The 27,597-nt window shown below is 39.9% G+C and overlaps 1 protein-coding gene across 46 annotated transcripts in view; it reads right to left on the bottom strand.

Annotated features, from left to right (window-relative positions):
* The window catches only part of DTNA (dystrobrevin alpha), a 359,383-nt gene that overhangs the window by 94,715 nt on the left and 237,071 nt on the right, over positions 1-27,597 (bottom strand). For all 46 annotated transcript variants that reach the window (XM_070220869.1, XM_070220878.1, XM_070220881.1 and 43 more), the window contains one exon: positions 19,400-19,480. In XM_070220869.1, coding sequence (XP_070076970.1) covers positions 19,400-19,480 — 81 coding nt within the window. The remainder of the gene's footprint in view (positions 1-19,399; positions 19,481-27,597) is intronic.

The following is a 27,597-nucleotide window of genomic DNA, read 5'->3' as shown; positions in this document are numbered from 1 at the left end:
GCAATGAGCAGTAGGACTAAGTCACAGATCACTTAACTAACCTAGTCAAGAACAAACAGTTTCCTGGATACACTGTTTACTAGCTCATGTAACTTAAGGCATGGTTATTTTCACTAGGATAGTCAAGAAATCCATTTCTATTTCTTTTCTGTTCACCCTGAGGTCTTGTTTTGACATCCCAGAAACCACCACCACCATAATCAAGACAACGAACACGTCCATCACCCGGAAAAGTCTCCTCATGCTCCTTTTAATCCATCCCACTCCCCATCCCAGGCAACCACAGATCTGCCTCCCATCATGATTTTCTAGAATTCTATACAGCTGGAATCATACATAGGTGCTCTTTCTTTGGTCTGGATTCTTTTACTTAGTGTAACTATTTTGAGAATCGTCCATGTTGTTGCATGTGTAATAGCTTTTCCTTTTCATTGCTGAATAGTATTCTATGATATGGATATACCACAATTTGGTCATCAACTTACCTCTGGTAGACATTTGGATTGTTTCACTTTTTGGTTATCCTGAATAAAGTTGCTATGAACAATCACGTACAAATCTTTGTATAGACATACGCTTCCATTTCTCTGGGTAAATACTTAGAAACAAAGTAGCTAGGTTGCTTGTTTATTTGGTAGGTGTATGGTATGGGTGTTTAATTATGAAACTTCCAAAACGTTTTTCAAAGTAGTTGTACTATTTTACATTCCCATCAGTGGTGTATGAGAGTTCTAATTTTTTTATATCTTCACGAAGTTTACGGTTCACTTTTCATTACCTTTTTGTTTAAAAATAAACGTTGTCTTTCTCAATGAAATATACACTTACATTTTAGTTCCTATGAAATCTGCACTCCACATATGTTTTTCAATCAACAACTCCCAAGTTTTAGTCTCCTGCCTCTTTGCTCACTTCTAACACTATATTTAAAGAACAAAACCAACACAATTGAGCTCCTGGCCTTGGAGTCCAGAGACCTGGGTCCAAATCTGGCTCTTCTTCTTCTACAAGTGCAGCTCCTCTTAGCCTTGAAGATTCGAGCCTCACTTTCCTCAACTAGAAAGCGGGATGGTGTTCCTTAAATGGGACAATGTATGAAGTCAAAAGTGGTAATGCCTGGTACCCAGAGACAACACTTTATACTTGAACAAACGAATACTAGGAGTCATGTCAAAAGGACAACTTTTCAGCATATCTCTGGTTGCGGGCAGAGGAATACAAATCACTTTCCAACTGAAATAAATATTTATTAGATTTGGATAAACTCAGATTTATGTGATTTCAAGTTTGCAACCTTCTTGGTATATCACACAACAAGAAAATTATTCGTATTTCTTAATGTTATTTATCCAATTTTTCAATTTAGCAACCAAGGCACTCCCAGGGAGGTGGCATCTATAAGTTGAATTTATTTATTTAACTTTTTGAGGGAAATAGCTGGGTCTCCTATACGTATTTGCTATATACTTAATCTACAGATCCTCTGGCTAAAGTCCTTGGGGATATGTCTGGGTACAGGATGCAAAGAGAGCAGTGATGATGAGATCTGGCCTGTCATCCTGACTGGTATCTGTGCCCAGGTAATCATGAGAGGTAGGCTTCCTGACCCATTTTCATCTGGTTCCTGCCTATGAATCATGTGAAACAGTCATTGGAGGAGAGGAGCATGGACTGCGAACTTGAGCATAGGAGGGAGACAGCCGCAAGCTGAGAAAAAAAATGGTTGCTTGTGGAGGGAGATAATCTGGATGCCTTGGTCTCTCCTGGTGAGCCTTTGTAGGGCACAGAGAGGCTCTCAGGATGCCCAGAGACAGAATCATACAGGTGCATGGGAGTGGCCAACATACCCACAGGGAGGTCCCTCAGGCAATTCAGCCTCTACTGGTCCAGCCTCTACACTCATCTCTTCTCTGCCAAACCCACTTTCTCTGGGGTTCCCCTCCCTGGTAAATGGTATCACCCTCCATCCCTCCTCCAGCTCCTACTCCAGCCAGAATCTGGATTTCATTCCTAGGTCCTTGCCTCTCACATGCTATCAGTGACCAAGTTCTATGGACTCTATCTCCTAAATATCACTTTAATGCCTCCATTTCCATGGACCCTTATTCCCATCACCCAATTCCATCATCCAACGCTGTCACAATTACCTCTTACTGGTTGACTGAGCCAGTTCCTTTGTCTGTATTCTTTCTCCACTTCAATTCTTTCTATACACTGTAGCCAGAGTGATATTTCTGAACTACAAGTCTGACATCTCATGTGTATGCTGCTTAAAGTCCTTTAATAACTTGCCATTAATTTGAAATCCAAACTCCTCAACATGGCTTGCAAAGTTATTTTTGATCTGGCGCCATTTACTTCTTATCTGTTTCTCACCCTCATACCTTCTTATCTGTTTCTCACCGCTCATACCTTAGCGTCAACACCACTTCTTCAAGGATGTCTTTCTGGAGCTCCTGCCTCTAGGTTTTGTATCTCTCCTGCGTGCACCTTGGAACCCTGTTCTTCCACATCACAGCATTTAGTGAACTCTCTTGCAGACCAGCTGGTTGTTGTTTCCCCTCTGCATTGTACATGCCACAGGAAGAGTCTCTGTCATGATAAATGTTCACACCCCTAGCCTCACACATTATAGGAGCTTAATGAGTATCTGTTGACTAAATGGAACAGAGTCTTCTGAGGATGCCTTCCATTGCTAAAGAGGCAATGAGGCATAGCCATGAAAAATCACACAAGCCTTGGTTTGAATCCTAGGTATGCCATCCATCAAGTTACTAGACTCCTCTGAGTTTTCATCTTAGAAAAGTGGGGCTCATAATAGCACCTACCCCCAGATGTTACCATGAAGAGTCAATGGAATGTTGCCTGTAAAAATTATTGGAGAGGAAGATGGGCATGGATGTTAGCTCAGGGCCAGTCTTCCTCAGCAAAAAGAGGAGGAGTGGCAGTAGTTAGCTCAGGGCTAATCTTCCTCAAAAAAAAAAAAAAGAAAAAATTATTGGAATAGGGCATGTAATGTAGAAAATAATAATAGCCTATTACATTGACAAATAAAATATCCCAAAATCATGTGAAAGTTATTAAAAAGAAATATGCTCCCTATTTGTGTTTCCACATATTTAAGGTCTCTATATAAGGAAAAATAAAATAGTCATTCTGGCTGTGAGAATAGATAGCTATAAATAAATAAAACTAGTTTTCATAATTATGGGCAAGGCACTGTAGTTGGGCCTGGGGACTCAGAGAAAACAATACAGATGTGGTTCCTGCTCAGAGAGTATATAGACATGACTCCCCATCACACCAACAGATAATCAGAAATGATGACCCACTCTGACAGACAGGGTGCTAGGTACAAAATGCGATTATGATATGGTTGTGAAGGGGCCAGAGGAACAAGGTAAGGCTGGAGGAACACGGTATCTAGGATAAGGATTACGGTCTTTATGTTAAGAGTACGAAGACATGGCTTTTAAATAAGAGAGAGACATGATCAGAAATGTAGCTTAAAAATATCATTTCTGACTGTAAAGGAAGAAAGGAACGGAGATGGACAGACATGCATATGGAAGTAGCTGAAGTCTAGTGCTGTAGTCCAAGTAAGGGACGGTGGTATTTTTGCAGGAGGGGGTAGCAGTAAGTACACAAGAAAACTGTAATCACTCACATTATACATACTTATTTTCCAGGAGTAGCAGAGTGGAAAGGATACAGATTTTGCAATCGCAAAGATTGAGGTTTCACTCCCGGCTCCACTAATAAGTGTAAAACTGTGGGTAAGTTATTTCACCTTATCAATTTTATTATGCCCTTTTTAGAAATGAGGAAACTAATACCACCCAGAGGGAGTTGTATTGAGGATAAGAGAGAAAATGTATATACAAGTGCTCACCACAGGACTTGGCATATCATGGGTGCTGAACAAATGCCAGCTCTTAGTCTTAAGAAGTGAACACTCTCTGATCTGCAGTCAGGCTGTGCTATTATTAATTTACAGCATCTATGAGTCCAAACCTAAGTTTTAGCCCAGTCCGCCAAATTCAATAAACTAACATATAATTTTGAATATATATTACATGCGGGTGATAACAAAAGAAGCAGAAACCACATCGCAGCCACAAAAGCAGATATTTCTTCTGTTTAGTTGTCATGAATTCTGAATTGTTGGAATTGAATTGATTTTACCGTTTTTGATCATTTGAGACCTGGTGAGGAAGGCCCTCTTCATAAAGATTTCTTGGAAACTTTCTTTCACTGGTAACTACTTTGGGAGGCACAGAGCACAGTGCAGAACAGTGCAGGCTCCTGGCTTGCCCTACTGCCTATCCACACAACCTTGAGCAAGTCACTTAACGTCCTTAAGCTTCAGTTTCCTCATCTGCAAAGTGGGGACAGTAATACTTCCTCCATTACGGGGTTATTGTGGGGATCAAATGAGATGATTCATATAAAGTATCTCACACAGTGCTTAGTGCATAATAAGCATTCAATCCCTTTTCATTATTGTTGGAAAAGATGTCTCACAAGCCTTTTGCTTAATTAAATAGCAACACTAAGAAATGTGCTAGGTTGAGAGTCATTAGGAAGTTATTAAGAGGCTTGTTTTAAAAGTCTGACAGTTGTATAAATTTGTCACTTACTGTTGTTATCAAATCATTTTAGAAAATGAGGGCATTTAGGTTGTGCAATGGTGACTGTCCACCACTAGATGGCACTGTGCACACTTTACTAACTATCCATCCAGCTTTAACTGTCCATCATGGACTACCTGCTATTAGGCACAGGTGACGGGAAGTTACATCCATGTAACTGCATACATTTTATACCAGTGTACTAGATAAGGCAACAGCTTGCATAATACAATTATTTTGTCAACAGCCATATCAAGAATAAACAAAATATATTCTTAAAAGTAGTATTTAGTGCTTCATAGAATCTTAAAAATAATATTAGCGTTAATTTCAGACATTAATCATTAATATCTCACAGTTTGTCTTTAGAAATAAATGGAAGTAGACAAAGCTTCAATAGTTTGCCTTAAATCGAGGCAATCTCCAGTAGAAAAGGGCTGGGGCAGGGGCGGGGGTGTGGGAGTGGGAGGAAGTGTTGGCATGTGGGTAGAGAAGTCTGCCGACCTCAAGTGATGTTTCTTATCTGTTTGCTGATGTCTGACACTATTTTAATAGGAGATGGACTCTTTACTTCACAGTGATGACAAATTATCCAAGTATCCCTGGGAAAAGTACAAAAATGTCAAACTCATTTATATCTACATAGAAATGACTGATATAAACTTTAATGGAAGTAAAAGAATCATATAAATAGGGTAAAATATGGGAGAGAGGGTATAGAAAGGATAGGAATTAGTCTAGTTCATGATTTAGTCCAGGGCCAGAGACTGGAACAGGTCAGTGGATCTAAGTGTCCTTTTCCTAAAACACTTGGAGATCTCCTCAAAATTCTCAAGCCCAGGTTCTACCACATACTGGTTCCAAAAGTGAGGAGCGTGGGAAAGGGGTTGACAAAGCTCTCCAGGTGATTCTGATAATGACTTATTCTACAAACTTCTGGAAGGCTCTCAAAGGGCTTGTAGCTGGGGAAGGTCAAGAAACAATCATCTTATGGTGACTTCACTCAGTCATTTTGGAGTAGCAGTTCTCAACAGTGGCTGCACATTGGAATCACCTACATGCTTAAAATAGCTCCCTGGTGATGCCACTGCTGCTGGTCCAGGACCATACTTGGAGTCACAAGGCACTAGGCTTGTTAGAAATGCAGAATCTCAGGCCTCCGCTCCAGGCCTAAAGAATAGGAATCTGCATTTTTGAATGCACACCGTCCCCAGGCAGTTCGTATTCACATTAAAGTACGAGAAACACTGCTCGAAGTCCGCAGTTCTCAGTCCTTTGGCATCAAGACAGCCTACTATCTTCTAACTGGTTGTGAGACGTGTTGCAAGAAGCTGGTGACTATCAATTAATTGATGCAGTTTAAAAATGATTTGTATAATTACGTATAAATATACATCGTTTTAGAGGGGTTCAAGATTTACATCTATAAGAAGATCACTCGTTGTGTTATGATGTTCTTCCTTAATTAGGAGAAAGGGAAATTGCAGTTAGGCTGGGAATTGAACATAATCTGTCGACATGCCACTGGGAATATATATATATATACACACACACACACATATAAATCTTCTAGCATGTAGATACGTTCTCTCAACCCCAATCCCACCCTTGCTACCACTGCTTGATGTGATGGTGACTGTTGTCTGGGGCTTTGTTGTGTCCATTTTCCCATCTCTGAGATGTACAGATCAAAGCAGGGAGAGTTCTCTTGTTGACTTACTCACCAAATCTCACTGCAAGGAGACAGGTGTTTCTCCTGAAAACTCCCAATTCTCCCCTCCCTAGACCAAACTTTCCTGACCTGCAGGAAAATTCCCAGCGTGAATTTTCTGCTACAACCACACCCTTCAGAGTATGAGAAGCAAGTTCAGGTGGTATGTCTGACTAGTTTATACCGCAGGTTTGAAGTGCCAAATTATTTTCATTCATATAGCAGATTCTTAAAATATGTTTGTAGGCTTGTAGAAAAGTTAACCATGGGGATTCGTTCTTTTAGTCATCCAATAAAGTTCTGATGTCTTTAGCACTAAAAGATGAGCACACATATAAGCTTGTCCTTTTCCTGTGACAGCTCTCAAATGGAAAGTTTCATTCAGTACAGTCATGCGCCACATAACGACATTTCAGTCAATGGCGGACTGCATATACAATGGTGGTCCCACAGGATCAGTATCATATAGCCTAGGTGTGTAGTAGGCTATTACCGTCTAGGTTTGCGTAAGTACACTCTATGATGTTCGCACAACGACGAAATTGCCTAACAATGCACTTCTCAGAATGTGCCCTGTCGTTAAGTGCCACGTGACTGTATTCTAAATGCCAAGTAGACATTAAGTAAAAATGCTTTTAAGGAGCTTCATAAGTGGGTCAGGCTGCCACATGGGTGGGATGTGAGGACGCAGGGAGAGAAACGCATCCCCTTGTGAATGTCAGGAACGACTCTGGGTTCCTCTTCAAACTGCCTCAAGCCACTAACCAGCCTTCTTTCTTTACCTTCCACTCCAGAGACTAAAATCTTCATTCATACAGTAAGTATTCATTCAGCCCTTCTTATGTGGCAGCACTATCTGGGTTCTAGAATTAGCATGAACAAGATAGGCAGGTCCCTGACCACACAAAACTTAGAGATGGTGGGGAATAGACACACATGGCAAACAAGTGCAGAAAGTGTGCAGTAGTAATCTATTTTCTCTTACAGAGAAAAAAATGGGTAGAGAAAGTAGACTTGGATTCAAGTGTTTCCTCATTTGTATAATGGGAACAATAATATCTACCTTTCTTATCTTACAGGTGTTCTGAGAAGCATGAAAATTACATGGAAAACAGTAAACTGTAAAGCACTACACACGTTTTAGGTATTATTCTTATTTTTGAGAGAAAACAGGCATTAAAATTTACTTTCATGTTCAGATAGAATTATAAAACTTCCCCTTTCAAATTCTTTCAGTTCTCTCCTCCACTCTGTTAGTTATAAAGATATTTGTCCCTTAATACAACCTTTCTTTTATAATTTCAGATTTGTTTTCCTCTTAACATATGTGACGCTATGTATCCATGAGAGGTTGTATCACAGTGATGACTATCTTAGTTCACTTTCAGATCAAATACTTGAAAATTCAGAGAAAATTCAAATACTTGAAAACTCATGAGAAAATAAGAATATTTCAATGTATCACTACTTACCATACATCTATTGCACGTAAGGCATTAACATATGGAGAAAGTTGGGAGAGGAAGCAAGAAATGAGATTCCATAATATTTTCAAAAGAAACTAAATCCAAACAGTAATTTTAAAGTTTCTACAATACATCATGCTTGACGTTATAGGTAACTTAACAAATATGAGAGCCTGACCATAAAAGAGGTTGGAATTCCCCTAGGGACAGGCACACTCAGCTGGCTTAAGTGAAGATCGGGACGAGACACCATGTCATCAAAAGCCCACATCCACAGTGCAGATTTAAATAAAACAGCTACTGGAGCTCAAAATACAGGGATGCTATTGTGGGCTAGAAACTTTGGAAAGGTCTAGAAAAAGAGTGGGTAGGGCTCAAGTTGGTCCCCGAATCACCGCAGGATCTGAATACATGGAGATGAGGAAGGGAGGATACTCCGGGAAGAGGAGGATGGACGATCAACCGCACAGAGCTAGGAACGAAGACGGTGCGACCAGATCTTGTACTGACCTGACTGGGCCAGAGGATTTTGTGCTGGAGCTTACTGGAAAGCAGGGTCTGTACCTAAGTAACCTTTTCTATTGCCCATTACATAACACTTGCCTAATTTTTCAGTAAGCAAATAGATTGGGAAGTTACATCCTGTAAAGTTTAATGCTTGGTTTCATTTTCAAACTACCATGTGAGCTAATTCAGATCCCCCTCTACAGCCAACCAATCCAGAGGTGATCCTCAGAGCAGTGAGTGGGTCTCAAACGGCGGCCTCTGACTCCACAGGTCTGGGGTGTGGCCAGGGCATCCCCGGATTTAAGCAGCTCCTTTGGTGATTTTAAAGGATGAAGTTAGAGAACCACTAGTAGGGAGCACCACTTACAGGATGGAGTTAGACGAGACAGGAAGAATAGGAAGTTGATGCTCATTTGATTCAGAGGAATTTATTTAAAAGGTATCGCGAGAACCCCAGGAACAGTGTGGTCAAGAAAGCCACGTGCAAATTAGCCAGTTGTTAAGATTTTCTCAAATAAATAATATATATATTTTTACACCCTTATTCAGGCCTTTGATCATAACTAAACAGTGTTTAAAAAGCTATTAGGGAGGAAGAACTCAGTTAAGTGGTATGCTTTGCTAGGGTCAACAAACGTCTTTTGATGTGATTCCATTGAAGATATCAGCTATCACTCACGTTAACCTAATGCTGAGTTTGGAAAGAAAATGTTAATAGAAGTGTAATTTTCAGATTTGGTTTCCATTAGCTACACCTTTATAACATATGAATCTAAACATCTGAGTCGCCACCAAATTATTTTATGCTTCCAAACTCAACATCTTCCTTGCTCCCAAAGTATTCCTTCGCCACCAAGACAGTTCTCTTTGCCAAAGGTCCTCGGAGAGAAGCATCACATCTTACACAGATAATACTTCAATTTCACTCAATTTCCTGGTTAAGGTGGATTGTGTAATACAGCTTCAGAAAAAGGTCTACAACATATTTTTGGTGTAAAATCAAATTGCACATCACGCCAGTCCTCAAAGGCCCTGGCCGTACATCCATTGCCTATGAAGAAAAAGTATTCAGTGTTCCTTAAATTGTGTATGTAGACCAGCATCATTATTTAAAATGAGGTATAATAATTGCTGGCTCAATAGCTGTCATACTGTAAATTAAATTTAACTAAATTCAATTGAACAAGCATTTATTAAGCCTATTATTTTTCAAAGTGTTGTACCAAGGAATATAAAAATAATAAGAGAAGGTAAATGAAAAGAAAGATCTGAACAATAACTAATTTTTCACTGCCAGTGTTTAACTTTGTTCAGAATGGATTTAATAACTTCAGAAGCAAGAGGATCTAGTGTCTTACTGCCCCCCAGGGTAGTCATTTTAGCCTTCGCTGGATAACTGTGCACAGGTTCCTTCAGTGTGCCCTTACCCGTCCCTACATCCCAGTGCCGTCATATGGGCTTTTACTGCCTTCTACTTAGATTTCTACCTCAAGCCTCCTCACTCATCTCCAGTTCCTGCCCTTTTCCATCTATCCTAAGAAATATTACGGGGCTCAGCTCTGGTCATGCCATTTTTCATTGCCTATTGAATAAAACCCAAGCTTCTAAGCATAAAAATCATTGTTTGAACTCCAGTCTCCTAATCTCTAGCCTCATCTCCCACTACTCTCCAGCCACACTGGACTTCTTACAATTCCAGGATATGCCCTTGGCTTTCTTGTATGTGCCTTTACTCAACCTGCTCCCTTCATCAGGTGTACCCTTCAGTCTATTATCTTTCAAGGTGCTACCTGTATGCCCCAAGGAAGCCCATTCTGATACCCTCAGGTGGAATTACTCTCTCACTTTTGTTGCTCCAGACAGCTTCACATCTAAGACCATTTATGACACTACGCATTTCTCACAGTTATTAATGGACATGTTGTTCCCTCCATTTTATAGATAAGCCCTTGACTCTACTCCAGGGGAGAGGAGGGTCTCTAAAATGATGGGCTAAACATTATGGTTAGGGTCATGTGTGTTTTAGGGGGAACAGTTCCTAACTTTCATCAGATTCTCCCAAAGACATATGGGGAAAAAAGCTTAAGGACCACAGCACTAAATTATAAGCAACTTTAAGACATAGACTATGTCTTGTTCATCTTTGTTCTCCTCACAGGTCCTTGCATAATGCCTTGTTCAAACTGAGTGCACAATAATGCCTGGTGAGTGGAATAGGGTAGAGCGCCTACTGTTTGCCAGAGATCACGTATAATCCCTAGAAGCTTTCCCTTTACCTCAGTTTTCTAAGAAAGCTCAAGGAGATTTACTGAGTGTGGCTTCCCACAGTACCTTTAGTATTCCTCACACACTATGATTGGAGAAGATGGCCAGAATCCCAGATGCCAGAGGCCACACTTCAAGAGAAAGAGCATCTGCAAGGCTGGCAACCACGAGGAACTGTCTTCCACTTTCCCTTTACAGCTGTTGCTCTCAGGGACCCTGCATCGTGTGCCCATCTGGCCAAGATGAACACTAACAGACAAAGTACACAGGGACACTGAAAAGTAGGTAAGCAGTAATTGGCTGGGAAGTGTTACTTTTTCTGCACTCACGCTATACGGTTTAAATATACAATTAATTGTCTTTGTGCAATGAGAGTAAACAATGGGATAGAAAACAGAAAATGCATTCAATTCACCCATTCAGAAAACAGCTATGGCCCAGTTTCCTAGTGCATGGAAAATTGTTTGGGAGACAGGTTAGCATTTGGGATGAAGAGATCTCTAGATGCCTGATCAGCAGTACAGATTATCTACGGGTATCTTGAGTGAGGTCAAGAATATGGGAAGTGCATCCTTTGTAAAAAACAAAATTTTTTAAAAATAAAAGCCAGCAGAAAATATTGATGAGAAAACCGCTAATGGAGAAAGCCAAGGTACACAGTAGGCGATGTTTCAGACCCCTCTTCTGTACCTTTTCAAATCTTGGCTCCATCACTTTCTCCAGGCGCTGCAGGAGTGACTGTTATGACATAGATTTTGACCAGCTCAGTGCAGCTGCAACCAGACAGCACTTGGCCTCTGGCTCTTGCTGCATCCCTCTGATGACTCAGGATGAACACCTGGAACCTGCCTGGCATTCACAGGTGTGCAACCCAGAAGCACGGGGTGTGGGCCATGCTTGACCAATGCAGGACAGAACAACTGGATTAGTACCTCCTCCTTTTGTCCCTGCGTGGACAGTTCCCAAGCTTCCTTAGAAGTTCTTTGCATTGTCGATTGGCTTTCCTTCCTTGTTCCAGCTCTGCTGTGGGTTTACTATCCAAATGAGCTGCTTCCACACAAACCTTATCATGGGCAAACACAGGCAAAAGCATGAAGAATTCTAACCAAGTCCCTGTCTATCACGGATTGAACACTCCCAGAATGATAAATAAGAAGAAAATGATGATTATGACCATGCTTATAGTAGATTCTGATTCTGTTTGGTCACAAAAATTTTCCTCAACTTATCATTCTCCACAATATAATATCCCTGTCTATTCAGCAGGGTTGCCTTTGAAAAATAAAATGCATCATAGTTGATCTTACATTGAAGTTTATTATTTTTCTGAGAAATTAAGCTACTTAGGGCTGGTGCCATTATTATTATTTTTGCAGCAGGCTCAGTGGTCCACGAGCTTGCCTCTTGATGACAAGGCTTGACAGACATTGTAGGACAGTGACTCTGGCACTTGGCTAATATTTGCAAGTTAGAAGTTGAGTTCTCCATTATATGATTTCATCTGGTGTTTATCCAAGTGAAGTTATTGAATACTTCCTGTAAAAGAAATCCTCACCTGGAACAAACAGAACTTTACAATTCCTGATAGAAAAGGAGGTAAAGCAAAAGTTCTAGCCCAACACCATGAATGATTATAAATAGCTACAATTTATTTCAACAGCTATAGATATACTTGATTTATTTTAATCATAATACTTATATGTAATTTTTTTTTCTTCAGAAAATGATAGTTCACTAAAGGGACTGACAGGCTAGATAGAAGTTTATACAGCAAAGTGTTAGGGAATATGTACTATTTGATATTCACAAAATCAGAAGCTTTATAACAAACAGAACACACCATTAGATTCTAAACTGGAGGTTATTCTAACACTAAATTTGTACACTAAGGACTATTACCACACTTTTTTTCCCCCATGGTCTAGCATAATCCTTAGCATGCAGTAAATCTCAGTCCATATTTGTTGAAAGAATACATAAATGAGTGACTGCTAATAACAACAACAATAACACAATGTCAACAAAGCCTCAACGAGGAGTAAATCAAGGTGACATCAGGAATGACATTCCTGAAGGATCCCAGGTGTGGTTATGGGGGAGAGGCTATTCTACCACCCCTGTCCTCCTGTCTTCTGTTTTCTCAGTGGTCGCCAGAGCCCTGAGGTCCTGGGAGCCAGGCTGTGGGGGAGCACCCTCTGAGCATTGCTCTGCTGACTGGCTCCAGGCTGATCTGGCAGGCTCCCAGGAACAGAGTTTGGCAGACCATTAAGGGAAGGTCACTAAATCTTGCTTTGGCACCCGTTAGATGGGGTGAGGGAAGCTTGAAAGGCATTCCTCTGTACCCAACACTCTTTCCCAACTGACTGGGACATTTGAAGATGATGCTCTTTCCTAAACCGTGAGAATAAAAGTGCTTAATTGGCCCAGCTTCCTGGCATAATGCAGAAGCAGGAGAAAGAAAAGGAAGCTGAAGGATGTTAGATCCAGATGCCTAGAAACAAGACTCTAGGTGTCGGCTTAGTTCACAGGTTGTGCATGCAGTGGGAGCAGCTTGAGCAGACAACGCTTCCCGCATTCTCTAAAAATAAAAATACTAACAAGAAAACAAAATCCTGAATCTTTAAGCTTAAAAATAAAAGCAATTAAAAGAAAGAAGCAGCTTTAATTAAACCCATATCACAAGTATCAGGACTTTAAAGTCACAGCTTTTCTCTGCCAGAAGTTTGCTCTGACTGAGGGAAACATCTTTGCCATTGGTCCAGCCAGCCCAGAGAGGGGCAGTTTTTCCATTGCATGGTGCACGGGCTTCTTTAATGAATTTATTTATGTTCTGCTGCCACCACCAACTTCCCCACAGGGAATTTTTGGGAATGTTGCATTCTACTGCGATGCATTTTTATTTATTCTAAACAAGCGTTTAGAACGTTTCAACATCAGGAATGAAAATGTGTATCAAAAACATTTGGAGCAACACAAAGATAACTATGCTCCAAGGGTTTGTCATCGGCCACTTAGTTCCCTGTGAACATTGCTGTTCCTCCTTCTGACTCTTTGATTGGAGAGAGTCCTATCTTTTTTTTAAAAAAACACATCTTTTTTTGGGAATCTATTTCTCTTCCTTGAGTTTTTACTCTAAACTTTATTTTTTCATCCAAAGTTCTACATGTCATCATCTGGAAAGCAGAAAAGTCTATGTTCTTGGACAGCAGCATGGTAGGCAGAATCCTAAAGTGCTCCCCTCGTTCCTCCCAAGATTCCTGGCACATGGTGTACGCACACCTTCTCCAGTTATTCAATCAAACACTAATCCAGGTACTGCTGTGAAGAGATTTTGCAGGTGTAATTAAAGTCTCAAATCAATTGACCTTAAAAAAGGGAGATTATCTGGGTGGGCCTGACCTAACCACACAAGTCTTTAAAAACAGAGAGTTTTCTGTGGCTGGTCACAGAGGAGGAAATCAGAGGGACACCTTCTGGCTGTCGTGGAATAAAAAGCAAACATCCATACTCTGAACGGCCTGTGGGTGCCATGTGGCAAGGAATGCGGGTGGCCTCTAGGAACTAGATGGGTCCCCAGCTGGCTGTCAGCAAGGACTGGGGACTTAATTCCTCAACCACAAGGAAATGAATTCTGCCACAGCCAGTTCATTTGGAAGAAGATCTTGAGCCCCAGATGAGAACCACAGACACAGCCAACACTTTGATTTCAGCCCCCAGAGACCCTAAGCTGAGAGTCCAGCCACGCTGTGTTGGATTTCTACTTAGAGACACTGTGACTTGATAAATGTGTTGTTTTCAGCTAGGAAGTGTGTGGTAATTTGTTATGCAATGATAGAAAACTGAAACAGGTTGGGGCTGGCCCCGTGGCTGAGTGGTTAAGTCTGTGCGCTCCGCTGCAGGCGGCCCAGTGCTTCGTTGGTTCGAATCCTGGGCACGGACATGGCACTGCTCATCAAACCACGCTGAGGCATCGTCCCACATGATACAACTAGAAGGACTCACAACGAAGAATATACAACTATGTACTGGGGGGCTTTGGGGAGAAAAAGGAAAAAATAAAATCTTTAAAAAAAAAAAAACTAAAACAGGCAGTTAAAAATCTACATACTTAAAAATGAGGCAGAGGTGAGGTATATGCTGGTACACTAGCTCAAAGAAAAATAAATGGGATATCTGTAATCATTACCAAAAATATCTAAAGTTACTCCCGCAGCATAGGACTAGTCATTTGGCTGATGAAAAATGAATCTAGTGGCGCATATGATTCATAGGACAAAGTTTATTCTGGACCTACTACATACACAGCAGTCCCCTGGGTTAACTTCGCAGTGACAGAGAAACGTTTAGGTAAACAGGTAACTGCATTTTTTGGTTCACAAGAAATCCTAAAAGAAGTTTAGAGCTAATAAAGACAAAAGCCTGTGTTCTAACTTTAATTTATATCTGGATGAAGGATACTTATAAAAATGTTTCATTTACTACAGGAAAGATATTTTGAGAAACTCTGAAAACCCAGATACAAATATATACCCTTTCTCCTCTCAAACAAAATCTTAATAAAATTTTAATTGATGTGAGGGACAGAAAGAAAATTCAGACCGTAACCAGAAGGACTAAAAGAGGGGACAATGTCAGCTGGGCGTGGGGAGAGGGTTCTGCCTTTTTACTTTTGTTCCTGCTATCAGACAGGAGGGGTTAGAGATTTCTGATTTATTTCTTCGGTTGCCTTTCGTTGTTCCTAAACTTAAGGCTGTGCTGCATTGACTTCAAAGTAATTTCTGCAAAAAGATCTGCTGACATTACAGGGTATCTGGATCATTAACTATGTCAATGCTACTGAGGAAATAATGTTCTAGTAGAAACCAGTTATTTGTTTAAAACAAAGGCTGAGATGTTGCCATTTCACACATGCTTATGAATGGAATACAGGGTATTTATTTTTGTGAGAAGTTACCAGGAAATCTGGAGGCTAAAGAAAAAGAAAAGGCTGTGGATTAGAAAGGAGTATTAGGGAAATTATTTGTATTCTCCATTCTTCCCATTCCTGCTAGAAAATAAAATAGCCAACTTGCTGTCCCCTCATTTTTAAAGACATTAATCCTTTTACTCTGTTAGAGAATGCACTAGTCACGGCATAGGGAAGGGGTGTGACAGGGTACAAAGATCAATGGTCAGGGGAAGAAGCTGATTTGGAAAATAGATCCTATGGAGAAAAGTTGCAGGAATGGAGAGTGTTTTGCCTGAAAAACAAAAAAAAATAGGCTTCTTACCACCCTTCTTTGACATCAGAAGTTGGTAAACAATTTTTGTGGACCAAGGGGTGCCACCATGTTATGTAGTAATATTACATAGATATGATATAGGCATATAGGTAATGAGAGAAAACAAATTTCCACAACATTTTAATGATGAAGTTAAAAATGTAATAATTAAGTAGATTTCTTTTTCAGTGGTGGTCTACCAGTGAGAAGACTGGAATTCTTTTCTGGAGGGATAACATTTTGCTTAATTGGGGTTACAAGTTAGTGTTCTCTGTTTTAAATCAGTTACAAATATTTATCTATAAAATCTATTCTTAGTTCACTGTCTATACAAAAATAGGTGCTGGGCCACATTTACTCTACAGGGCTCAGTTTTCTGGCCTCTTTATGGAGTCTTTTTAGAACACTGAGAACCAGTTATTCTCAGCATCCATCAGGAGTTGCATCAAAGGGAATGAAGATGAATGCCAGCTATAGGATTCAATGCTCTATATGGGAAACCATAAACGGAGGAGGCCAGGCTTGTGGGGAAGGAAGTATGGGGAATTAACAACACTTCTGATCTCTGAATTGAATAAAAAAAGAAATCTCCTAAAAATCTAGACACTACATGCTATATCTAGACAAGATTCAGTTTTTCTAGGTGATGATTTTACAAGTGTCAGTTTTTATGTTTTTCTCCTCCATTATGTAGTTTTTAAGTTTAGTTTTCGTAATATACAAAATAAATTTTACCTGTAAATAAGGTTTGGACCTAAAAATAAACAATCTGTTCTCAGTTAAGGTCCACCGATTTCTATGATGTAAATACCATATCAAAGTTTCCATAAAGCAATGTACTTAAAATACACTACCTGGACATTTTTCTTATTTCTTTTATGGTAGAGTAAAGTTCCATTATTCAGTGGCATAATTTATTGTGGGCTAGGCTATATTGCAGACAAAAATTATCTTCCTCTAATACAGGGGTGTATATTCAATGTGACTAAAATTATGTCACATAAACAGCGTTTCTGGTTATCTTCCTAAAAGGAAGGCCCCAACTTTGATTAAGATAAGCCAGGCTCAACTTTGTTAGCATTTTGTAAGCACCTCAATATCACAACTGCTGTATTTATTGTCAGGAAGGAAAACTCAGCAAACACATATAGTACTTGCATTTAATGCTTCTGATCAAGATAGAAACCATTGGAAAAAGAAGCTTAATTTTAGCAGAGCATTCAAAATATGTTTGTTTTTCTCCCTTGAGCCTTAGTTTTCTCTAGTTTGTATGGAACGTAGTATCTTTTCTCATCCTAAAATGTATAAAGTTTGTAAGGTACATTGTAAAGCAAATAGCACATCTCTGCTTCACGTCTACTAATTCTTGAAGACTCAGCCCAGATATCTCCCATTCCGGGAAACTCCTCGCAGCGGCCCCCACACAGGTCAGGGCCCTGCCTCCTGGTATTCCCGCAACACTAAATACAGATTCTCCTCATTACACTTCCACACTGTTTCATGACTCTTTTTAAAAGTCCATCTAACAACTTAGACTTTGAGCAACTTTCAGGCAGGGATCACATCTTAGTCACCATTGCTCTATCCTGGTACCTAGCACAGTGCCAAACAGATAACAGGAGTTCATTATAAGCTTACTAAATTAAGAAGTAAATGAATGATGCACTGAGGGGTAACTGGACAGGTACAAAGGCTCTATTTTCACCCAGGGATGGGCTACCATTATTTTCCAATATGGTAACTGTTTTCCAAGAACGTCTGTGCGACGATGCCACGATTCTGGATGTAGGATAAGGAGGAGGGACAGAAAAGAACAGGAAGAGGAAGAAGAGATGCCCAAGAATGAGAGAGGGCCTTTATCGGAGAGGAGGAGGAATGGGATATGGCCTGTGGTTTGCTGGACCCAGTTAGGGCCAACAGAGCGTGTGCCTTCTGTAATGCTGGCCGCAGGGCTGCCAAATCACTGTGAGAATTCTATCCTTTCTCTCTCTTTCTTTCTTTTCCTTATTACTTATTTATTTATTCATTTTGGTCATCCTTATTATTTTGTAATATCTTTTTGAAATTCCCCATTTCTACTGAAAGTAGCCCAAAGAAGGCTCTGCTTGGAAAAGCTTTAAGAAGACAGGCTCCCATCCCTATTCTTTCTCCCTCCCCTCTATTTCGAGGGCCATTCACAACAAGGTAGGAAAGTGGGAGGATCCCATTACTTTTTCCTTGATGAAGACATGGAGATTCTTCCTTTCATTTAAATATGGATGATGGGGTTGAAGTGGAGGGAAAGCTTTACTTCTGTGGGAGCTCTTTCCGCGTCCTGTAATTCCAGTCCTGGAGAGGGCTTTTATTGACCTATCAACACACAGGACTGCAGGTGCAACCACAAATTCCTTCCCACATTCGTAGTGCTTTTCTCACTGCTGGTTTTTTTTTTTTTTTTTTTTTTTTGATTGGTTTGGCTTCCTGTGAGGAGTCAAACACGTCTTTGATGTTTGACCAACCTATATTTTTTCTCCATCCTCCTCCTGTCCCAAACTTCAGCCTCATTTCTAGACACAGCGGCTGGAGAAGAAGCTTCAGAGGAGCAACTTGAGGGACCTGTGCACAACACCCATGCCCACAGGCCTGAGCAGCTGTGAGCCTAGAAGCCTGGGGCTGGGGTGGCCTCCCAGTGTCCCAGCAGACATCTGCTGGTGACTGTGGGAGGGCACAGATGTGGACATGGCTGGTTTTTATGTTCACCAAGTTTCTAATCCTCATGCCACTTATTCAAGAACTATGTGTCCGCATGCCGGAGAACATTATGATTTTCATTTTTTTAAAGTCATCCAATACTAATTAGAAAATGAGAACAGTTATTAATTTTTTATAGCAGGCAGTTTTCAAAAAGAATAAAGCCGCACTTTTTTTCCAAGGGAAAATGGATGTGGTAATATGATGGAAGCATTGACCCCACGGGGAATCTAAATCTGCTCACGGAGATTAATGATCTAGCTGGCTGCTTATGTTTTAAAATGTGGGGAAAAGCTGAAGCAAGTTTCTTTGTTTCTTTAAATATTGCTGTCTCTTCTCTTGCTATTGTCCAATGTAGCACATATTACAAAGGGCTAATTTTGTAGTTTCAGAAAGAAACGTAAATGTTTTCCAGGAGCTTGTAAACATGTTCCTGTACTTGTAAAGAAAATACCCATAGAAGGAGGATCTAATCTTTGATATTTTATAAAGCCCCTGGAAACCGTTTGGATGGTCCTGTATTTACAATACCAAGGCCAGAGAAAAGAAGAAAAAAATCCATACAAATTTAAACCATTCCGACGGCAAGATTATATGCCCATCCGGAGGCTCATCCACTTCACTCCTTTAGCAATTTAGAGTAATTAAGCCTTCACAATTACTTAGGAATAGTCTCTCTACCATTTGTGTATCATGATACTCTTTTTGTTGTTATGTAAATATATTTTTATCAATATTTGCAAGAAAACCTAGTTTTAATAAACTAAGTAACAAATGTAAACTATAGGATGCATGAGGGTAATTAGTCCAAACAACTGGCATACTTACAATTGCATTTCTTCTGAACAAACCTAAGCTTGCATGCTGTTCTGTAGGTGGAGAGTCGGATCCGATCCAGATCTTGAGCCCCTGGAGTGGGAAGAAGGTACACATATGGTATGCCATGTGTGCGGAAAGGAATGCATAATGTTTATAAATAAAACTATAGACATAGCCCATACACTTAATTTTATTAGAATATAAATATAACTGAAAGACTTGAAAAAGTCTGTCTCCTATTCCTCAGGGTCTAGGGAAAGAGACACATGTCATCAACTCTTGGGATCCGGTTGTCAACTGTGTTCATGGGCCAAGGAACACACACTCAGCCCCGTCGTGGTGTCTGCCACTTCTGAGAACAATCTGCTCAAGCTGTGACTTGCACAGCTAGACGATATCAGATGGTAATATCATCAAATAATCACTTTAAACGCACTGTGATCGGCCATTAGAACAAGGCTGTGACGTGAGCATACGCCGAATGTTGAGCATCTTTTCCATGTGGCCTGAGGCCAATTGTTTTTAGAAGCCTCAATTTTCTCATCTGAAAGATGGAGATGATGACACTACCACTACTTATTTCATAGGATTGTGTAAGGATAAAGGAGTGAATATAGCTAAAGCACTGAGAACACTGCCCGGCGCACAGTAAGTGCTATGTAAATATTCGTTATTATTACTAGTACCTGGCCTGCAATCCTTCCTGTCAATCTCAGCAGAGGGCACTCTTTTCTAAAAACAACCACTACTCTTTCTTTCACTGTGGCTTCCAGTTCTTCCCTAATACAGAGGAACATATTCCCCATAATCTTGAACTACATTCCTCCTTCCACTCTTCACTCAAGAATCCAACATGGCTCCCGATGCCCACAGCACCAGGCCTGAATGTTCTGCTGAGACTCCAAGCTCATCTGCAGGCTCTTTCCGTCCTATCTACAGAACACTATTTCCCATTACTCTCTAGCCCAGAACCTTGGCCAGGCTCAGGCGGGTCTCCTCACAATGCCCTGTGGGTGGGCTGCTCGTTACATGGACGCCTGAGTTCCTGGTGATTCTCCCACCCTCCTTTGAATGGGCTAATCTCTAGTCTGTGTCCAGAACACCGCAGACCTTGAAGAATGTCTGTTCATCTTCACTTCTAAATATTGGCCATTCCTCAAGCCCATGTTTACGGTTTGTACCAGATATAAAGGCACATAGCTATATTATGACATGTTTTGGACTTTCTCTTCACCAGGAAAAGTGCTACATAATTACTTCATAAGATAATAGTTAGGGTAGAAAGTAAATGAACTGGCCCAGAAGTAATTATATTAGGAAGGCAATTAAGTGCTTTCCTGATGAAACTCGGAATGAATTAGCAAGTGTCCCCCACTGAGAGCATTTAGCATTCCCAGGACTCAAACTGATCTTTTTAAATTCATTTAAAAATACTATCAATATGCCTATTACTTTGTGGTTTTATAAGGCACATCACCAAACATCCATTCTTATGAAAGTTTATTACTTGACAAATGGGCTCATTGATACTGGGAGCTTGAAGAATCAAAGTGGTAAGGACTTACCCTCACGCAGCGCAGGAATTCCCCTAAACATGTGCTCAAGAGATGGACATTTAGGCAATAGCCATGGAGGATTATTTCTAATGACAAGGATGATTACAACTTGGGTGAAAATAAATGGGCTTTAAAGTCAACAAACCTTAATCTGTCACTTTCTAGTTGTGTGAACTTTGACAAGTTTTTACTTGGTGTCCAATTTCCTCATGCATAAAATGGTGATAGTATCAACTTTAGTGGCTGGTACCTCTGTAGCTGTTACACCGTGAGTGCTTAACTGCAGGCAGGCCCCCTTAAAAGGCTTCCTGGACATTTCTGAGCAACAATAAGTGATAGAAATTTCTTTTTTATATTTGAACTTTAATTTGCCTCCCTGTAACTTCAATCCCCTTGATCTAGTGTCCCTTCTGGAGCCATATCATCTTTTCTCCCTGCCACTTGATAATTTATTTCTCAAACATTGTGAAGCAGCTATCATGATCATTATTAGAATCTTGATTACCATCTGAAGATTATGTACAAAAGTCCTTGTCATCACTGAGTTTAAGTTTAGCTGGAGAGAAGCTTCTCCTTGACGTTTTAGGTTGAAGACATTCAACTCCACAGCCATTTCAAGTACAGTGGCTCCCACAGAGCATGGCACACAGTAGGGCTTCAAAACACCAAAGTTGCTATTATTATTCTTATTATCATAAGACACGGTTTTGAGATCCTTAACTATTCTAGTCATCCTGTTCTACGGCTGACTATAATCTTCTTGGAATGAGATATACAAAATTAACCCAAATGTCACAGCTATGGCCTCATCTGTATAGAATATATAGCAGGCAATTATTACCACCTTTGATGAGGACACTCACTAATGCAATTTTTTTTTTATTGATGGTTCATTCTTCTGGTTCTGATTAAGCTTGCAGTTCATTAAAAAGCTGGTTTAAAAAAAAAGCATATGTACTTATATTAAGTCAGATCTTTTCTATTTTCTATTTAAATGCTTATTTTGGGGCTAAAGGTAGGATTTCATTTTTATCTAGTTAGTTGTTTCTAATTTTTAGCTCATGCTTCTAATTTTTCTGATTTTTTAAAAATTTTGATTTTGTCACCGGCATTTCAAAGAGCCTTTCCAGTTTCACATCCTCTGTAAATCTGAGAGGCTCACGTGGGAAATGAACTCTCTAGGATGCTGGATAACCAGAGACAGAGAGGCTATCAGAAATACCCAAATGCTAAATCTGTCTTTTCCCCTGGATGAAGATGTAGTTTCATTGAAGCTGAGTTGGAGAGTCTCAATATCTTAAACTAAGCCTTTGAAAGAAGACATTAGGGACATAATTCTTTGTGTGAGTTCTTCAAGAATAATGATTCAAGCCCCAGGTACAAAAGGACGGAGATGCAGCACACAATTAAATTTCTTAGTTCCAGCAAGACCTTATCCTCTGAGAACAGAAACCCTGGCTCCTCTGCACCTTTCTCTCGTAGAGGTCTTAGAGGCAATTTGCAAAGGTGCACCTCCCTGGGATGCAGTAAAGAGGGACGTAGAGATGATGCTTAGGGACAGAGCACGCTGACTGCTCTCTCCTTCCTTACCACGATGTGGACTTAACTGACCCTCTGCTTTGTTCAAGAATCAGGAAAGGGGGCTGGAGGTCTGTCACTGTTTCCTATTTGTGCAAGTTCTTCCTGGCTGAGGATGTAAGCTCTGAATATTGAAAGGGATGTGGTGAACAATGAAATTTAGTTTTTCAGATAGAGCAGCACACTACCTTGCACAGACAATGAAAGTGGCAACCACAGGATCCATAGTGGGTTCTGGGACCAAAAAAAGCTGGGTTGAGACAGCCTGTGCAGGCTCTTGCTCTGTTTATCCAGCTTGTTTAACATAAATTTCTTTGTCTCTGCCCCAATAATCCCTGAACTTAATTCAGTTTTACCTGTGTGGTCTCTTCTTGAAAGTCTATAAATTCAAGGCCTACCTTGAGAGTACTCGCATGTCTTTTGTGTCCAAGTCCTTGCTTAAAACCAATGACCTGAACAGGGCCACAGAGTCCTCCAGGATAGTACGAGAGGCCAACTTACAAATTCATTGACCCTTTATGTATTCCTCCAGACCTGGTCACAACACCACCTCTAAATCTCCCGAATTGTTTGGTGATCCAGCCCACAGTTCTCCAACACATGCACAACCTAAGAGACTTGGTCTGTATCTTGCTGAAATTAAGGTTCATTTTTATCCCATGGTATTTTCCTGAGCTAGCAGTCTAGCAGGCTTATTAAAAAGGGAAATTAGCTGACAATTCCTTTCTGAAAAAGATGGAATTTAAACAAATGAATAAGGAACCAAAGTCAGTAGAGCAATTCTTGTTCTTGGTATGTTGAAAGATCCAGGATTTTTATTTTATCACTATATTCTGTCCATGATCTGAAAAAAAAAATCCATTTTATCAAGAATCCTACATCAGGTTCATACCCTAGACTCTGAAGAATCCATATTCTTACTTTTTAATAAAAAATGAATACAGCATTTTCCTATAATTTTTGTTTGCAGTTTCCATTATTTCTCAAAATCATGGACAGCATTTTTTCGATTATTATTATGTCACTGAGATATAATTCTTTACAACTTGGAGATTCAACTCATTCAAATAATACCTTGGATTTACTTCATAATAATACAGTGGGGGTTGGGTGTAGATAATTAACGGTAGAGACGAATACTATTTTCTCCACTTCTGTATATATTTAAAACTTCTCATACCAAAAATTTAAAGCTAACATTTAAGGCAACTTGCTGCGCTTGCACCATCTCTTCAAACATCTCATGCTCATGTTGTAGTTGGAAGAAAGTGATGGAGATGAAGCAAAGATGCAGTGAAGAAATTCTGATTGAGCACGCTGTTATTACCTGTAAATCCTGCTTTTCCTTTCTTTAGCCCTTCTTTTTCAAGACTTTTTCTCCTCCTTTTCTCCTTTTGTCCCACCTTCCCTTACTCTCTTCCTCCCTCCCTTCCTTCCCCTGCCTTCGTTCTTTCCTTCCATTCGTCCATCTATCCAACCAACCACCAATCTTATCTAATTTTTGGTGTTAGCTTCATTATACTCTCAGCTGTTTCACACAATTCCTGTATGCTTTGCCTTCTATATTTTGATAATTCATTTTATACAGTCATCCAGTTTCTTAAATATCTCATTCATTTTTCAAATTCACTAAACAAATGTTAACAGAATAAAGATGAAGCCTATGGACTCTGTGTCTGAAGTCTTTTCCACGCTTAATGATTGACTGGATGCACGTGTGTGTGTGAGAGAGCGAGAGACAGAGGGACAGAGATTGAGTGGCAAGGATAATGCTCATATTTCTGCCTTAAACAACTCAATAGGATGGACTATCCCTCATTGAGTTAAGGCACAAATAGGGAGGAACAGGTTTGTAAGTGCGTAAAGATGAAGAGTTCAGTTTTGGGCTTACAGAGTTTGAGTTGCTTGTGGGACGTCCAAGTGGAGATATTCAGTGACAGTTAGATATATGGATGTGAAACTTCTGACTATAGCTGTAATACATTCCAGGAATTATTAACAAAGATATAAAATGTAGCAATGTGTCTTGACAGGGCCAAGATTGAGAATATTTTTCCAAGAGGAGACTGTGTGCACAAGTAGGGCCATTCCACAACCTTGGTGACAAAATGAGGCACAAAATTGTGAACAAGAACTTGCCCCCGCACTTCTGAAGAGTGCCCACTTGTTTGGTAGTTGTTCAAGGACTGCACAGCTTTGGAAATACTGGAAGGCAGAAGCCTTGGCAGGGACATTGGCTTTTTTGTGATGGGCATTATTGGTGGAGATAATGATGAGCCCACCTTAAGGCGCTTCATCAGTAGAAGTCTTGACAGTGAGGAGACAAGGCTGGAAGGGACATTGAGTTTATATGCTGACTATTCTAGATAAGCGGGTTAATGAGAATATGGGAGGTGGTTTGGGGGGACTCCTTGAGCAACTGAAAGCCATAACAATAACAGTGAAGCCTTGAGAGAAAGCCAAATTGTCTATGGAAAGAATTGGTCAAGAACAAAACTTTGGTAAAATCTGATCTCAGGGGGTCTGGAGGGTACCAAGAGACAGAAAAATAGAAGTAGAGTGGTCAGAAAAAGGAGGAGACCAAAGGGGGATGGTGACATAAGAGAATTTCCAGGATAGTGATCCATGGTTTTAACATCTTAAAGAGGCTGAGGAGCATGAGAAATAAAGAAGTAAGTGAGAACAGTCACTGTATCCACTTTGGCCTTTGGTAGGTAGTAGAATCATTCATGTCACTTTTCTGAATTTTCAAAATCAGTTTTCCTAAAACTCATAGTGTACCTTGCAAAATCATGCTCTAGGCTCCATTCCAACTATGCACACGCTCATTGCAGCGAACATTCTGAAGAAGGACTGCCTGCCTTCAAACAATTCAGCAGTGTGTGTTGAGTACCTACGTTTGCCTCCCTTTGATTTCAGGTCCCTCCTCCACTTGGAGGAGTGTGGTATCACTCTGCTTTCTCCCCAGAACCTTCCTCATCTTGTTAGGCAGACTTACATGTTCTGAAAGAGTGTTTTCCAATCCCTTTCCTCCCATTAAAATCTACCTATCCTGTGCCCCAGAGGCTTATAAATCAACATTGATTCAGTATCTCAGGTGAGTGGATCTGAAGGTAAAGGTCTAGGGTCTGTCCCTAAGGAGGAGTTCACCACAGCCAGTGACATGGCTATGTTCGCAATGTCATACAAGGCACAGTAAATGTGGTCTAGGAGCAGAAAAACAGGAGAAGGACAGTTTAATTCCAAGAACCAACAACTTATTCTGCTAAAAGCTAGTCTCATAAACTTATTTGAGCTGATAAACTGATTTGATTGTTGAAAAGGCCAAGGTGAGCATGACATTTACATTTAACTGGAGTCTTTTCAGCTTTAATCCAAGGTACTAAATAAATTGATAATCAGAGCATTAAATTGAGGAGAATTTTCAGTTAAGGGCATCTTGCCCAGAATTTCTTTAATCAAAGTAGGTGGCCACCTAATTTTTTTTTTTTATAAGGCTAGTTTTTCTTTACTTATTTGTGAGGCCATGCTACTCTTAATTTCGTTTCTTTGCTCTCTCTGCTTCTGCTGCTTGTGGTTATGAGCTCAGAGTAGATGTTTAACGTATTCAATCATCTGAATTTGCCAAAATTTCTTATCAATTGTTCTTCTTATCAATTGTTGTTCTCTGTTCTCTGTTCTTTGGCCTTTGTGAGGCCAAGATGACTTAATGTTCTCTTCAGCTTGACTAAACTTTAGACAGGCTTCCTCCTGATTCTAGGCCTCTGACCTCCCATTTCTTAGAGCATCTGCTTTAGAAAAGATTCCATTGTAAATTCTTTGTCTGCCCCTTTGAGATGTAAATCTTCTTCCAGCTTCTTGCCAAGTGTACAACCCAGGAATGTCTTTCTCAAGAACCTGGGAGTCATCTCTTCAAATGTAATCATTGAGGGAAATCTCCCAGTCTCTGTGGGAGGGTAGGAGCCTAACTTTCCAATTGTGACAATTAGCAAACGCAATTGACCAAATTCTCCATTAATATCCTCGAGTACTTTTGCCCTAGCTCACCCCAGTGCTTAAAACTCCTCTCTTCCTTCTTGCAAAAGTCTGGATTACATTGCAATAATCTTGAATACTCTTCCCTGCCTTCCTAACTCCTTCACATGCAATTTTTCTTTGACTTTTGTAACTTCCAAACAAAAGATCTCTTTGGTATTTTCTTTTGCTGTTTAAAATATATATTATTTCTAGATAATACTTAGCTGATCAGATTTACAAGTTCCTCCTTCTTTTTTATCTCCGTGTTTAGACATCACAGACTCCTGGAAGAATTTACTTTGATGTCAGTCTTCTCTGATAAATAGTTTCCTTGTCTTTCTTTGGTGTTCTGCTGATAGAGCTGTAGTAACCTATATATTTTTCAACTATTTAATACATTCTTAATGAGATTACCTTTCTCTTTTGTATGACAGTCTACCTATCAACATCAGTCCCTCCCTTTGAAACCAGACGATTGTTTTATCCAGTTGAATCCCATTGACTATGGACAAGTCCTACTTAGTGTTGACTTAAACATGATGCTCTCGAATGGATTGTTAAAGTCGGATGTGTTTACCTGGTTTTGGCCAACATCTGAGTCTATTATGTAGCACACCCAAGGAAGAAAGATACATATTTGTGTGTCTTGCTTAACTATTCTAATCATTAATCAGGAGAACTCATAAAATGACTTAAGAAAGCACATGACATCCTTAAGAGGTTTCTATGAAAAGATAAAGTTACAATTTGGGAAATGAATGCACAAGTTTCTTAAGTTTCTCTCACTTGAAAAATTGAGATCTGTTCTGTTTCTATGGCTATAAAACTTGTGTTGATCTTGCTTAATTCAGAAGACATTTGTGACATATGTATTTGTGCCAAGCACTGTATCAGCTGCAAAAGGAACTGGGATAATGTACTTAAACTCAAATAAATGTTTACAAAATCATTAAATAAGCACACTTTTATAATTCTTATAGTGCATTGGCTGATACAGTCTTTAATGTGAGAAATTCAAAGATTTACCCCAAGACTTTATTGCTTTTTTAGGTTTAA

This window comes from Equus caballus, chromosome 8, assembly GCF_041296265.1.
Source record: "Equus caballus isolate H_3958 breed thoroughbred chromosome 8, TB-T2T, whole genome shotgun sequence".
Taxonomy (NCBI): domain Eukaryota; kingdom Metazoa; phylum Chordata; class Mammalia; order Perissodactyla; family Equidae; genus Equus; species Equus caballus.
This window is presented reverse-complemented; position numbering and strand designations above follow the sequence as displayed.